General features: G+C 35.2%; 1 protein-coding gene across 3 annotated transcripts in view; it reads right to left on the bottom strand.

The window, feature by feature from the left end:
• SCYL2 (SCY1 like pseudokinase 2) overlaps positions 1-15,008 on the bottom strand; it is a 70,412-nt gene that overhangs the window by 37,264 nt on the left and 18,140 nt on the right. For 2 of the 3 annotated variants that reach the window (XM_001365125.5, XM_016425739.2), the window contains exon 3: positions 191-348. In XM_001365125.5, coding sequence (XP_001365162.1) covers positions 191-348 — 158 coding nt within the window. Of the gene's footprint in view, positions 1-190; positions 349-4,989; positions 5,094-15,008 lie in introns of all 3 variants that reach the window. The other variant, XM_056798694.1, reaches the window with a different exon arrangement.

Raw genomic sequence — 15,008 nt, 5'->3', positions numbered from 1 at the left:
ATCATCACTCACAAAGAAATATCAAAGAAATCTAATAAGGTAAGATCATTTAAACTTTGAACCTGTTCCCAGTGCTCAAATTGTAAGAACTTCCATATTTGTATCATCACAGAAAATTCTAAAGACAGATTTAAAATATAAAATATTTTAATGGCTTTATTAAGTCTTTTTAAGCTACATAAAATTTTACCTGGATTCTTCTAAAGGATGTTGGACAGTAAGAAGTCGAGGGTGTCGAAGCCGGGTTAATTGTTGGACTCCTCGTTTTAGAGAATCAATGATCTGATCCTTTTCAAATTTTTGATATTTGTCAATCAGCTTTTTATCAAAGACGAAAACAGCCACTTCCTAATAAAAAAAATTATGTGTAACTATTTTTAGTCAGAAATATATACAAACAATGTACATATCTGTGTCAACAATTTATCTTATAGAAATACGCTAAAAACTATTATCACAAAAGTTGTTAGATAATACATACTAATCAAATTTGAAACAGAATATATTATTTTTCTAAAGAAGACAGAATTCTCAATTTCAGAAAAGCTTATATAATTGGAAAAGTTGATATGCAAAATAAATCTGAATATTTAAAAATTATGAGACAAAAGTACCCTTAATCTTAGGAGAGGGAAAATAGCATTTTCCCTGTTTTTGAGAGATTGATCTGGCATCAGTACATGCAAAATGAAAGTATGTAATGTGCTCTCTATTCTTCATCTACATATGGTAAATGTTTATTTACCTAGAATCCAAATCCAGAAAATTCAAGTAATTAAGTTTCATAATACTATAATAGGTGTTCACAATAATTGAAAGATCCCTGAAGTTAACATCTATGTGAAAGAAAAAATTCAGTATAAACACTCTCTGGAAATGGAAAGTCTTTACATATGCATAAACATATTTACAATCTGACTCCCCTTAATCCCACACCAAACCTGCTTCAAATCAAGTCCAAGCTACTGGTAAGAAGAAACTGGTTCCTTGCCTTCTCTTATTTTCATCCTTTACATATTACTTTACATCTGACTGCAATAAAAATCTATCTAAGAGATATGTATGCATATATATACCTTTTCTTGCTAATTGGTTCCCTTAAAAAACTCTCTGCCCTCCCACATTATATTGTGAGTCAAACATACTTCTAAGGTATGCGTGATAGTATACAAGTAGTGTTAATGATATTACTCTATCAGTGATGGTGAACCTATGGCACGGGTGCCAAAGGTGGCACACAGAGTGCTCTCTGTGGGCACATGGACACCCTCAGCTCATTACCAGAAAGGCAGAGGGACTCTGATGGAGAGACTCCTCTCCCCCTCTCCACCAAGCCTGAAGACATTTTTTCACATACCCCACACCTCTGCCCAGCATCTCAATGGAAGCATACAGAGGGTAAGGTGGACTTCTTATAGATGGCAGAGCTGGAGAGGAACAGAGTGCTTGGGCCACTTCCCTCCCCCTCTCTACACTCCCTAGTATTTCTCACTTCACCCACCCCTCCATGCCCACAGCTCAATGGGAGCCCTTCCTCCCTCCCCTGTGTGGAGTAAGGGTGGGGGCACACCTGGAACAGAGGGAGGGGGGAGCCTGGGGGGAGGTCTGGGGGACATGGCCCTTGGTCTGGGGATGGAGGCAGAGCCCAGCAATCTGTCTCTAAAAAGTTCACATTCACTGTACTATATCAAGGAAATGGAAAGCCCTGAGTGTTTAAATAAAATTAACTGTAAGAATTTATACTACCATCTTCCTGAAAATAATTCAGCGATCATCTTTAAAGTATCACTGAAATATCCTCTTCTAAAATATGTCTATTTTCCTAAAATATTTTAATAATACTAAGTAATTTTTCTGCTTGATTACTCATTACTAATTTAATAATACAGCAACAGTATTACTTTCTATTTTATATATACACATAAATATTATTTCTATTACATTCTGGTTTAAATAAAACTTCATGAGTTACCTAGGAAAGCTAGCTATTTATAATATTGTTTTCAATGAGAAAATACATTCCAAATTCCAACAAGAAATCTGACATAAAAAAGTAATAGACTGCTTTTAAATTGAAGCTTTATAATTAATTATGAAATTATACAGAATTTTCTAATTCTCTGAAAAGAGGTAATCAATATATAAAATAATTAACACTCAGGAATTAGAATTTTCATCTCATCAGAAAATCCCATTTCACAAAAGTCATATGTGTATAAATGTTGACTTACCATAGTAATAATGATTCTGTTTCTGCTTTTCTTTCTATAAGATATTGCATACATTTTTAAGAAACTTGGTCACAATGCCAGACAAACAGGGTTATTATTTAGTTATGAAGGCTACAGGTTGATCTTGTTTTATACTTTAAAAGAACAGCAAGTTATATAACAGAGTTGTAGATTTTTGCAGTTATTTTCTTCTATTTTACTATGCATATGTAAATGTATTCTAATTTGGAATTAAACTTTGGAATAAAAATTAAAATTATTTAAAATAAAAAGAAACTTGGCCAAGAAATATTTCCCCAAAATGAGAGAAGAGACTTTTCATCTTTTCTTAATTCATTAAGATTTAGCCTAAATAAAATTTTGGATTAGAAAGTTTAAAATAATCAAAACTTATTTTTGCATTTTTTTTATATCATGGTCAAATAAAATATTACTATCATAGGATGAGAAATTTAGAGACAGAAAAAACCCTAGCTTTACCTAGTGCAAACCTCTCACTTTACAAAAGAGGAATGTAAACCTCAAAATTCCTTAGACTTATAAAAGTTGGAAATTTCACCATTGGGATATTTCATACTTGGAAAATTTCTTACTGATAGTCTATTGGAATGGGAACCCCATTGGCATGGGAGGTTCCTTCTCTTCCCTTCTTAAGATTACTTTAGGACAGAAACCTTTTGCTGAACAATGGAAAGGACTTTGACCTATGCTTAAGCATAGAACAGGAATTCCTTTGAGTCATGATTGATTTTAGAATTGATACAATGGAGATACTTGGAATCAATCTCCACCCTATTCAGTCCTAACAGGATTGAGGAAGGGCTGCAGCATAGATCAAAATTTAATTATTCCAATCTCTACCCTACTCAGGTTAACAGGATTTAGAAAGGGCTGTAGCAAAGGATCAAAGATTTAATTATTTGAAAATATGACCTTCAACAGACATGTGCAAAGCCTCTGGGCAGTCCTGGGTTAAGCTAGAGCCTCCATTGGCACAGGGAAATTGATGGACAGTGATTGGTAGATGTGAGAACTGAGGGGAGGCAACTTGGATGGTTTCCTTAAAGATCAGGGGGGTCTGAAGACTGGGAGGGGGTTGAGGAGTTGATTGGAGTGGTGGCAGTGTACTCTGAGAAGCTTGCTCTGAAGGAAGCTGAAGGTGGGGGCCTCTGAGACTGTTTCTCCATTTTGGTCACGTGAGTAATAGGGACTGATCTCCTTTCTTTGCCCCAGCTATCTAAGGGCTTGGGCCTTTTGGCCCAGCCTAAACAGAAGGGGTATTTAAGCCCTATTCCTTTCTCTCCCTTTTTCTCTCTATCTCTAATTCCTTTCTTCCTCCTATTATAATTAAAGTCCATAAAAGATTGACTGCAAACTTGGGTTTTCATTTAGGAATTACATAGCTGAATTCCTTGGTGACCTTAAATTAATATATATCAGTCTTTTAAAGTGATTTCCTTGTCACAGGAAACAGGCTCACAGAGGGGAAATGACTTACCTAGTCACATAAGAAGCATGTGGTAGAGCTAAGATAATTTATTTTCACATAAAGTAAAAATTGGGAGCTATCTGATATTAATGTTCTATTGTCCATGATCTCAAGTGACTCCAAGAAACAAGAATCACCTTTTTAACAGCAATATTCTTCTGGTGATGCTATATGGCTACAATCTACAGACCACCATAACTATAAAAAAATCACAACAGGTGGCCACCTATTGTTTTACAAAGAAAGACCAGGTAGAGGGTAATTAGGATATAACATTACTTATGGTGTGTAACAGGGCAACAAAAGATATAAAAAATATCCAGCAAATCTTTAAACTGGGAAAAAAAAAGTCTGTGGTCACAGATTGAGAACTCCAAGTCATATATTACTTAAAGATATATAGGAAGACTTCTAGTACACAGGGTTGTTCCTCAAAGGAAGACTGATGAAAGGGCAAGAAGAGCTGTGAATGCTGCACTACTAGAAGGAAGTCCTCATATCCATGAGAACAAGGATCTACTGAAGAATCAAGAAGCCCCATGAATGAAGCTCCCACATGGTCCATGTTTTTCCTCAGGATAACTAACCTTTGTTTCCCTGTTCTACAAAGCCAACTGGAGAGACAGAGTATTTTGAAGGATCACTAAATTTGACTCCTCTACTGAAGTCTGGTAAAGATACCAAATATATATTCACACAAAGAAAGAAGTTTGGGCAGTGGCCAAATTAAAAGGCATACATTCTCCTCCCTCTAAGTCATAAGACACATTATAGTCAAAATGTATTCGAGGCCTTATAACTAATGACCTAGATGCATAAGTTTTGGGGCCTCATGATCATTCATGTGCATAATCCTATTTTTGAGGAAGATGTTCTGCCACATTTTATAAATGCACCTAATTTAAATGTGTTTGGGGTTTTTTTTTTGAGTTGTTAAGTCTTTGCTGAACTGTTTTTTATTCTCTTTTAATTATGAGAAGTGATGGGTAAGGAAGAGGAGAATTTACAAATGAAATGATGTTGAGAGCAAAAGATGAATAAAAACATAAGAAAATTATATCATTTTAAATGTCTCACAAAAATAGGTCTTTTTTCTTTTCTTTTTAAAAAAAGTTTATCCTCTTAATAGTTCATTTGTTTGTTTGATAAATATTTGTTAAGCACCTATGATGTGCCAGGCATTGTAACTCTGGGGATACAGAAAAAGGCAAAAGACTTCCTGCCCTAATTATACACAATATTTTAAGGTTTATAACACACTTCTCTCACCATCTGATGAGACTGGTAGTTGATTGGATTCAGAAGACCCAGTTTCAAATGCTTCTTCAGACCTCAACAAAATGCTTTGCTTTTCTGGGCCTCAGTTTCCTCATCTGCAAAATGAGAGGATTTAACTAGATGGCCCCAAGGTCCCTTCAAACTTCAGACTTCTAAGATCTCTGATTATTGCCTTGTATATTTTACAGGCAAGAAAAAAGAAATTCAAAGAAATGGACTTGTAGACATGATACAGGAAGAAACAAGACAAGTCAAACTAACTGTTAATCTTTTCCTAGTACAGTTACCTTTCCAAGATAGCTGCTCCAAGACAGCTTTACAGAACCTCACTTTCATTCATCCTAAGAGCATATCTAAGGTCCTCCTAAATAAGTGTTTGTTTAGTAAACAGTAAAGCAGGAAGAAGGGGAAAGGATGGAATGTTCAAAGGAAGTTTTGATTGACAGAAGTAGGCCATTGAAGTTTGGAGCAAAGGAGACTGGAAAAGAACCAAAGGGACCTGGGAGAGATTCCAGAACAAGAGAGGCTTTTAGACCGGAGATCTCAGGAGAGGTTTCTTGCCTTGCTCAAGATTGTCTAAGAGCCAACCCAGAGATTAGCCCAGAGGAACAACTGTGGAGCTTCCCAGCAAAAGACTCATTGTTGCCTGACATCATCAATATCAGAAGAGAGATTCAGGTCCCATCAGACCTGAGGGGCCACAGACTCAACAGCATTTGAGCCGCCCCCTTCAAAGATCTTTCCCACTTGCCTTATTCCTGTCCTGATTTCTTTAATGCCCCAATTTAAGTTAAGGTAAGAACTTGGGAAGGTAAGGAGAATTTCTGGTTTGATCTTTGAGGTCTGCCAGGAAGAAGGACCTTGGGATTAGGATTTTAGGAACACCTCTCCTCCTCTACCCAACCCCCTCTTTGATACCTTGAATCATTACAGTCTTACTTTCAAATCGCAGTCAGATAAAAGGGAAGGACTTATTCTAGGGAACATAGAGGGAGCAGATATCTATTGGCAGCTGATCAGTCATTCCCTATTCCGGTCAGTGCTGCCACCTCCAACCCCGACCCCCAAGCTGTGCAGTGAAGCAAAGGGGAGGCTTATATCTCAGGGTGATCTGTGCTCGCCCACCCTGGATTATCCTTGTCATCAACCAACCAATAGGGAAGACCTCCCTTCAGTATCCGGGCATGGACCCATCACCCAGGAACACCATCTTCCTGAGATTACCCCTCCCATCTCAGCCCTAGTGTGGTGAAATAGGGAGAGCACCTGGCAGTCACAGACACACAGATCTGCCAGCCATCCCATCTTGACTCCTCCCCTATCAGCTTCCTCAGAACCCACCATTACTGTCTTGAAGAGTAACCATTACACTCCCAAATTTTAAAGTCTTTCCCTAAATTCAAACCCTTTCTAACCAATATTTGACATGGAAATGGGAAAACACTCTAGTATCTTTGCCAAGAAAATCCCGAATAGGGTCACAAAGGTCAGACATGACTAATCTAATTAATAAAAACAACAAAAATTAGTAATCTAGAGCATTCTTCCACTACAGTTAATATTTTATAATTTTTCATTGGAGAACTATTTGTTTATATACTTTGATCATTTATCTATTGGTGAATGGCTTACGTATAGTTAATGATTGTGTATGTGTGTATGAATACCAAACTCTTACCAAGAGATATTTAATAAATAGCTTTCCTCCTGTGAAGACTGAAAGATTGTAACAATGAAGGTACTTAGCTCTTCCTTGATTGGGAAGACTGAATTGTAATCCTCTCTGTTTGTTGATTTAATCCCCAGAAATGTAAGCTTTAATTTAGTTCAGGCCAAACTCAGGAGTGTTACAGGCTGTCATGCAGGTGTTTGATCTTGCTGTACAAGTTGGAGAACAGGTATCAACCTGTAGTACTAGAGATGGTTCATTTGAGGAGTTCCCTCTACCAATTAAATCATAGTCACCAATCCTCTTCCTATCTCTAATATTCCTGTCAGGGTAGTATAATCACCATTTATAACTGGCATATAAAAAAGTAAATGGTTCAAGAACACACCAATAGCTGGGGCCATAACAAATATTTCTAAACTATATCATAACCTTTTTAGGTCCCTTCTAAGTCAGCATACATTCAAAGAAACATTTTACCCACCATTTTTTAAATGACTTGCATACTCATAATCATCAGATTAGCAAAAGTTGACAATAAAAGAAAATAACAAATGTTGGAGGTTCTGTTTTAGAACAAGCACACTAATGTCTTATTGATGAACCTGTAAATTGAATCTGTCATTCTGGAAAGCAAATTGGAACTATAATCAAAGTTTCTAAATAATCCAACACTACTACTAGGCCTAAACTCCAAAGAGATCAAAGAAAGAAGAATCCCATCTACATAAAAATATGGCAGTTCTTTTTATGATAGGCAAAAAAATCTAAGAACTGAGGGAATATCCACCAAATAGGGAATGGCTGAAAAGTTACAGTAAATGAATGAAATGAAATAATACATTTCATAAGAAATGTCCAAAAGGATGGTTTCAGAGAAACCTGGGAAGACTTGTATAAACTAATGAAGATTGTACTAAAAAGAACCAGATGAATATATATAACAACAACACTAAAAACAAACAATTTAAAAAGACTTATAAACTCTGATCAATATAAGTACCAATCACAATTCCTCAGGACCAATGCTATACAACTGTAACAAAGAGGTAACAGATTCTGAATACAGAATTTTATATATTTAGCCAATACAGAAATTTATTTTGCTTGATGAAGCATATTTATCATGTGAGCTTTCTTTTTTTAATTCCCAATAGGAGAAATGGAGGAAGAAAAAATAAATGTATATTTATTGAAAAAATAATTTTTTTAAAAATGTAAATCACTTGCCAAGATAAATTTAATAAAGCCACATAAGAAAGTTAAAGCTCTTCTACATTGAATGTTCCTGGATTCTATCTAAAAAACACCTCTCAAAAACAGCTTATTTTGAAAATGGGAAACAAAGTTAACAGGAAAATGCTGGTTTACCATACATCAGTTTTATTTTCAGACTTTAAAAAGTGTATGTTATAATAAATTAGTGAAACTACTATAATTAGAACTGAAGTAATCTACTACCAATGGATTAACAAACTTTTGTTAAATGCCTTCTATGTGCCAGGGACTAAGAAAACAAAAATAAGCAAATGTCCTCTTTGAAGAGCCCACTTCAACAGAAGTGAAATATATTCAAACTTCTAATCTTCAAATAAAAAAAAGCAATCACAATTTTTACTCTCCAAACAACATCTAGAAATCAATTATAAAATAACTTATTTCTTGAAGTTGTAGAAATGTGGGTTAAAGGTATTAAGAAACCTTTCAAAATAAATACACAAAACACACTGGGTCTCAACTTAAGAACAACTGAGGTTCACGATAATGACTTGTCCTCCCAGCACATATGCACCTATCTAAAAACATTAGCTGAGAATGCCAATAAGATGATGAGTCACAGATATTTCCATTTCAAACCTTAAGTTTTTTTATTGGGGAAGTTATTCCAAATTTTTTTAAATGTTAGCTACTCATTCTATACAAAAAGCTAGCATGAATGCTTTTTTAATTTTAATTCAAAAATATTTTATTTTTTCAATTACATGTAATAGCAATTTTCAACAAATATTTTCCAGAATTTTAAGATCCTCCAACTGTCCCTACACTCCCCACTATTGGAAATGGTAAGCAATTTGATCTGGATTATACATTTGTATTATCATGCAAAACATACTTCCATATTGGTCACTGTTGTAAGAGAATATTCATATGAATCCAAAACCCCAAAATAAAACTGTAAGTAAATTAATGTAGAAGATAGTATGCTTTCATCTTACCTAACCACTCTTAAAACTGCAAACATATATATGTACACAGCTTTTTTTCTATAAGATCCTAACAACTATGATTTGTTACATTTTTCTTAATTATTCACAATTAAATGGCCTCAGTAAAAATGGTCAAATTGAAAAACAGTAGAAATTTATTTTTTAAGAGATGAAGCAAAAACCCACACACATAATGACTCAGGTGCAATTGAGTATCAAATGCTTTGGTAGTGTCAGAATAAACCAAAACTCCTCTGGCCCAATGATAGGGCTTAGAACCGAACCTTTCCTTCCATCTGACTATAGGCAATGACAGCAACAGGTTTTGCTAATTACTTGTCCACCCCCACCACACAGACACAGACAGACAGACAGACAGACACACACACACACACACACACACACACACACGTGCGCGTGCGCGCGCGCAGTACCAAAAATGAAGAATAACCAGCTAAGAAAGAACCCAGCACATGAATTACTACTTACTTTTTCAAATGTGATGTAGAACTCAATTCACCATCTCTATTCAGAGGCACACATGCCCATGATTTCTTTTGCCTGGGATTTAATCCTTTGGAAGATGCCCTATCCATCTGTCAACCATTTCTAAAGTTACGTAAATAAGAGAGTATCTGAGGTAAAGGAAAATGGGAGGGGGTATACCTGAATTTAATTTGCTACATAAGATTTAAAACAGCAATTTAGATTGTAGGGCTTTACTTCAATATTATATAAAATAGTAAAATTGGGGTTTGTCTTTTTCCAGTCATATTTGACTCTTTGTGGCCTCATGGACTATAGCACATTAGGCCCTTCTATACTTTGATATCTCCTGGAATCTGTCCAAGGTCATGTTCATTGTTTCCATGGCATTATCTATCCATTTCAACTTATCTTCCCTTTCTCCTTTTCCCTTAAAATTTTCTCAATATCAGGATCTTTTCCAATGAGTCTTGTCTTATTATGTGGTCAAAGTATTTCAAATGAACTTAACTGTTCATTTAGAAGCTATTTTTAAAAATCCTTGAATCTACTTAAATCATTAAAGTAAAGCAAGAATTCTCCATCAAAGATCCAATCTTCTACTACAAAGTTGATTTCAAATTTCAGGCAGAGCATGTTTCCATAGCAACAAAAAGCAGTCAAACACATGATAATGAATGAAGAAGAGGAAAGTGGGAACAACTTTAAGCTCAAAGTACCTTCATGATCAAGAACTGATTAATCATGTTCCTCCTTATTCTTTCATTCTCATCTCTCTCCACAGCTTCAATATGCCTCCACTCAATCATATGAGAAAAACGTAAAATTGTACTAATCAAAATATTTTTGTATCAACCTCCCCTTCAAGTCAACTGTCTACGAGCTAAGGGAAACCACTGTGGGTCAGGGTGGAGGGGCCCAAGCAGCAGATCTGAGAACTAGATTGCATTCTGTTCCGCCTTTGAAGCCTTGCTGTTGCTTCAAACAGAGATGGCTGTGCCAAGGTTAGTTCTCTATCCTCTCTGCCAAGATCTCTCACAAGAACAACCATTCTTTCTACAAAAGCACAGATCAACAACCTGTGTGAATATCAGATTATGTGCTATTACATAATTGTATAAGCTAAATTAATGCCTTTAAATAAATAAATAAATAAATAAATGATGGGGTTTTTTTAAGTTAGCCATGCCTAAATAAGCCATCCTTTGAATGGGATAATTAAGTCATATAGGAAAAAAAAAAACACAATGGCTTATATCAGACATTTTAAAAGACAAAATCCTATAGTGTCCTTTTAGTATATTTTTAATAAGGATTCTGGGCCTAAGAAACATTAAAGTAGTGATGAGAGCTAGCTAGGTGGCTCAGTAAATAGAAAGCTAGGCCTAAAGACAGGAAGTCCTAGGTTCAAATGTGGCCCCAGACATTTCCTGTGTGACCCTGGACAAGTCATTTAACCCCAGCTGCCTAGCCCTAACTATTCTTCTGCCTTAGATCCAATATCAGTATCAGTTCTAAGAGAGAAGGTAAGGATTTGCTTTTTATTTTTTAAAGTGATCATCAGAATAAAAGTTATGGGCATGATTAAAAATTATCCACTGACCCTAAGATAACTATCATCAGTATTTTATTCTTCTTGATATTTAGTAAAATTCTTACTCAAGAACAAGGTACTTATTTTCTAATTCAGCAGACACTTGTTAAGCTCCTACTCTGTGCAAGATAGAAATACTGAAAATTGGGGTAGGGGGTTACTGTCTGATTTATAGAATTCAAAAGCTGCATTAACAAATAGCTCATTGGAGAAAGAAGAGTTTTCAAATCCCTTTCTCTTTTAATGAAAAACAAAAAATTTAAAAATTATTTACCTCATATAAAAATTCAAGACTCCTCACTTCCTAAACTCTACCAAATTATTATTATTCAAATAATTTATAAAACTAAAGAATTATGAATATTTGGATAACTTTTTTTAAACATTATTTTATTTGGTCATTTTCATACATTGTTCATTGGAAACAGATCATTTTCTTTTATTCCCCCCTAAATCCCCCCCCCTTCCCTAGCCAATGCGCAATTCGTCTGGGTATCACATGTGTCCTTGCTCTGAACCCATTTCCTTGTTGTTGGTATTTGCATTAGGGCTCTCATTTAGCATCTCTCCTCAATCATGTCCCCTCAACCTCTGTAGTCAAGCAGTTGCCTTTCCTCTGTGTTTTTACTCCCTCAGTTTGTCCTCTGCTTGAGGATAGTTTAGGATTTTTTTGTTTGTTTGTTTTTCTCGTAGATCGCTGCAGGTTGTTCAGGGACATTGTAAAGCCATTACTGGAGAAGTCCATTACGTTCTCTTGTACCACAATGTGTCAGTCTCTGTGTACAATGTTCTCCTGGTTCTGCTCCTCTCACTCTGCATCATTTCCTGGAGGTTGTTCCAGTCTCCATGGAATTCTTCCACTTTATTATTCCTTTGAGCACAATAGTATTCCATCACCAACATATACCACAATTTGTTCAGCCATTCCCCAATTGAAGGGCATCCCCTCATTTTCCAATTTTTGGCTACCACAAAGAGCACAGTTATGAATATTCTTGCACAAGTCTTTTTCCTTATTATCTCTTTGGGGTACAAACCCAGTAGTGCTATGGCTGGATCAAAGAGCAGACAGTCTTTTAGCGCCCTTTGGGCATAGTTCCAGATTGCCCTCCAGAATGGTTGGATCAATTCACAACTCCACCAGCAATGCATTAATGTCCCTACTTTGCCACATCCCCTCCAGCATTCATTACTTTCCTTTGCTGTCAATGTTGAACAATCTGCTAGGTGTGAGGTGATACCTCAAAGTTGTTTTGATTTGCATCTCTCTGATTATAAGAGATCTAGAACACTTTTTCATGTGCTTATTAATAGTCTTGATTTCTTTAACTGAAAATTGTCTATTCATGTCCCTTGCCCATTTTTCAATTGGAGAATGGCTTGATTTTTTGTACAACTGGTTTAGCTCTTTATAGATTTGAGTAATTAGACCTTTGTCAGAGGTTTTTGTTATGAAGATTGTTTCCCAATTTGTTGCTTTCCTTCTAATTTTAGTTACATTGGTTTTGTTTGTACAAAAACTTTTTAATTTGATGTAGTCAAGATTATTTATTTTGCATTTTGTGACTCTTTCTAAGTCTTGCTTGGTTTTAAAATCTTTCCCTTCACAAAGTTCTGACATGTATACTATTCTGTGTTCACCTAATTTACTTATAGTTTCCTTCTTTATATTCATGTCATTCGTCCATTCTGAGTTTATCTTGGTGTAGGGTGTGAGGTGTTGATCCAAACCTAATCTTTCCTACACTGTCTTCCAATTTTCCCAGCAGTTTTTATCAAATACTGGGTTTTTGTCCCAAAAGCTGGGGTCTTTGGGTTTGTCAAAGACTGTCTTACTGAGGTCATTTACCCCAAGTCTATTCCACTGATCCTCCTTTCTGTCTCTTAGCCAGTACCAAATTGTTTTGATGACTGCTGCTTTGTAATATAGTTTGTATATACTTTGTATACTTTGTAAAATAGTTTGAGATCTGGGACTGCAAGGCCACCTTCCTTTGTATTTTTTTTCATTATTTCCCTGGATATCCTTGATCCTTTATTCTTCCAAATGAACTTTCTTATGGTTTTCTCTAATTCAGTAAAATAGTTTTTTGGTAGTTCAATGGGTATGGCACTAAATAGACAAGTTTGGGTAGGATGGTCATTTTTATTATGTTAGCTCGTCCCACCCACAAGCAATCAATGTTTTTCCAATTGTTTAGATCTAGCTTTAATTGTGTGGAGAGTGTTTTGTAGTTGTGTTCATATAGTTCCTGTGTTTGTCTCGGCAGATAGATTCCTAAGTATTTTATATTGTCTCGGGTGACTTTAAATGGAATTTCTCTTTCTAATTCTTGCTGCTGAACTGGGTTGGAGATATATAAAAATGCTGATGACTTATGTGGGTTTATTTTGTATCCTGCAACTTTGCTAAAGTTGTTGATTATTTCAATTAGCTTTTTGGCTGATTCCCTGGGATTCTTTAAGTAAATCATCATATCATCCGCAAAGAGTGACAGCTTGGTCTCCTCATTGCCAATTTTAATACCTTCAATTTCTTTTTCTTCTCTAATTGCTACTGCTAGTGTTTCTAGTACAATATTAAATAATAAAGATGATAATGGGCATCCTTGTTTGACTCCTGATCTTATTGGGAAGGCTTTAAGTTTTTCCCCATTGCAGATGATGTTGCTGATGGTTTTAGGTATATACTGTTTATTATTTTTAGGAAAGGCCCTTCTATTCCTATACTTTCTAGTGTTTTCAATAGGTATGGGTGTTGTATTTTGTCAGAGGCTTTTTCTGCATCTATTGAAATAATCATGTGATTTTTGTCAATTTGCTTGTTTATATGGTCAATTATGTGGATGGTTTTCCTAATATTGAACCATCCTTGCATTCCTGGAATGAATCCTACCTGATCGTAGTGGATAACCCTTGTGATGACTTGCTGGAGTCTTTTTGCTAGTATCCTTTTTAAGATTTTTGCATCTATATTCATTAGGGAGATTGGCCTATAGTTTTCTTTCTCTGTTTTTAACCTGCCTGGCTTTGGGATCAGTACCATGTTTGTGTCGTAAAAAGAATTTGGTAGAACCCCTTCTTGGCTTATTCTGTCAAATAGTTTGTATAGTATTGGGGTTAGCTGTTCTTTGAAAGTTTGATAGAATTCATTTGTGAATCCACCTGGACCTGGGGATTTTTTCTTAGGGAGTTCTTTGATGGCTTGTTCAATTTCTTTTTCTGATATGGGGTTGTTTAGGTAATTTATTTCTTCTTCTTTTAGTCTAGGCAATTTATATTTTTGTAAGTATTCATCCATATCACTTAGATTGCCATATTTTTTTCCATATAATTGGGCATAGTAGTTTTTAATGATTGCCTTGATTTCCTCTACATTAGAGGTGAAGTCTCCCTTTTCATCTTGGATACTGTCAATTTGGTTTTTTTCTTTCCTTTTTTTAATTAGACTGACTAGTACTTTGTCAATTTTATTTGTTTTTTCAAAGTACCAGCTTCTAGTCTTATTTATTAAATCAATAGTTCTTTGACTTTCAATTTTATTAATTTCTCCTTTGAGTTTTAGGATCTCTAATTTAGTCTTCATCTGAGGATTTTTAATTTGTTCACTTTCTAGTTTTTTAATTTGCATGCCTAATTCATTGACCTCTGCCCTTCTTAATTTGTTTATATATGAACTCAAGGATATAAATTTCCCCCTGAGTACTGCTTTGGCTGCATCCATAGGTTTTGAAAGGATGTCTCACCATTGTCATTTTCTTCAATGAAGTTATTAATGGTTTCTACGATGTGTTCTTTAGCTAGCTGGTTTTGGAGAATCATATTGTTTAATTTCCAATTAATTTTTGATTTATCTATCCATGTACCCTTACTAATTATTATTTTTATTGCACTGTGGTCTGAGAAGGTTGCATTTATTATTTCTGCCCTTTTGCACTTGTTTGCAATGATTTTGTGCCCTAGTACATGGTCAATTTTTGTGAATGTACCATGTACTGCTGAAAAGAAGGTGTATTCCTTTTTGTCCCTATTTATTTTTCTCCATATGTCTACT

This window comes from Monodelphis domestica, chromosome 5, assembly GCF_027887165.1.
Source record: "Monodelphis domestica isolate mMonDom1 chromosome 5, mMonDom1.pri, whole genome shotgun sequence".
NCBI classification, from domain to species: Eukaryota; Metazoa; Chordata; class Mammalia; order Didelphimorphia; family Didelphidae; genus Monodelphis; species Monodelphis domestica.
The sequence above is the reverse complement of the archived record's forward strand: the minus strand, read 5'-3'. Positions and strand labels throughout refer to the sequence as shown.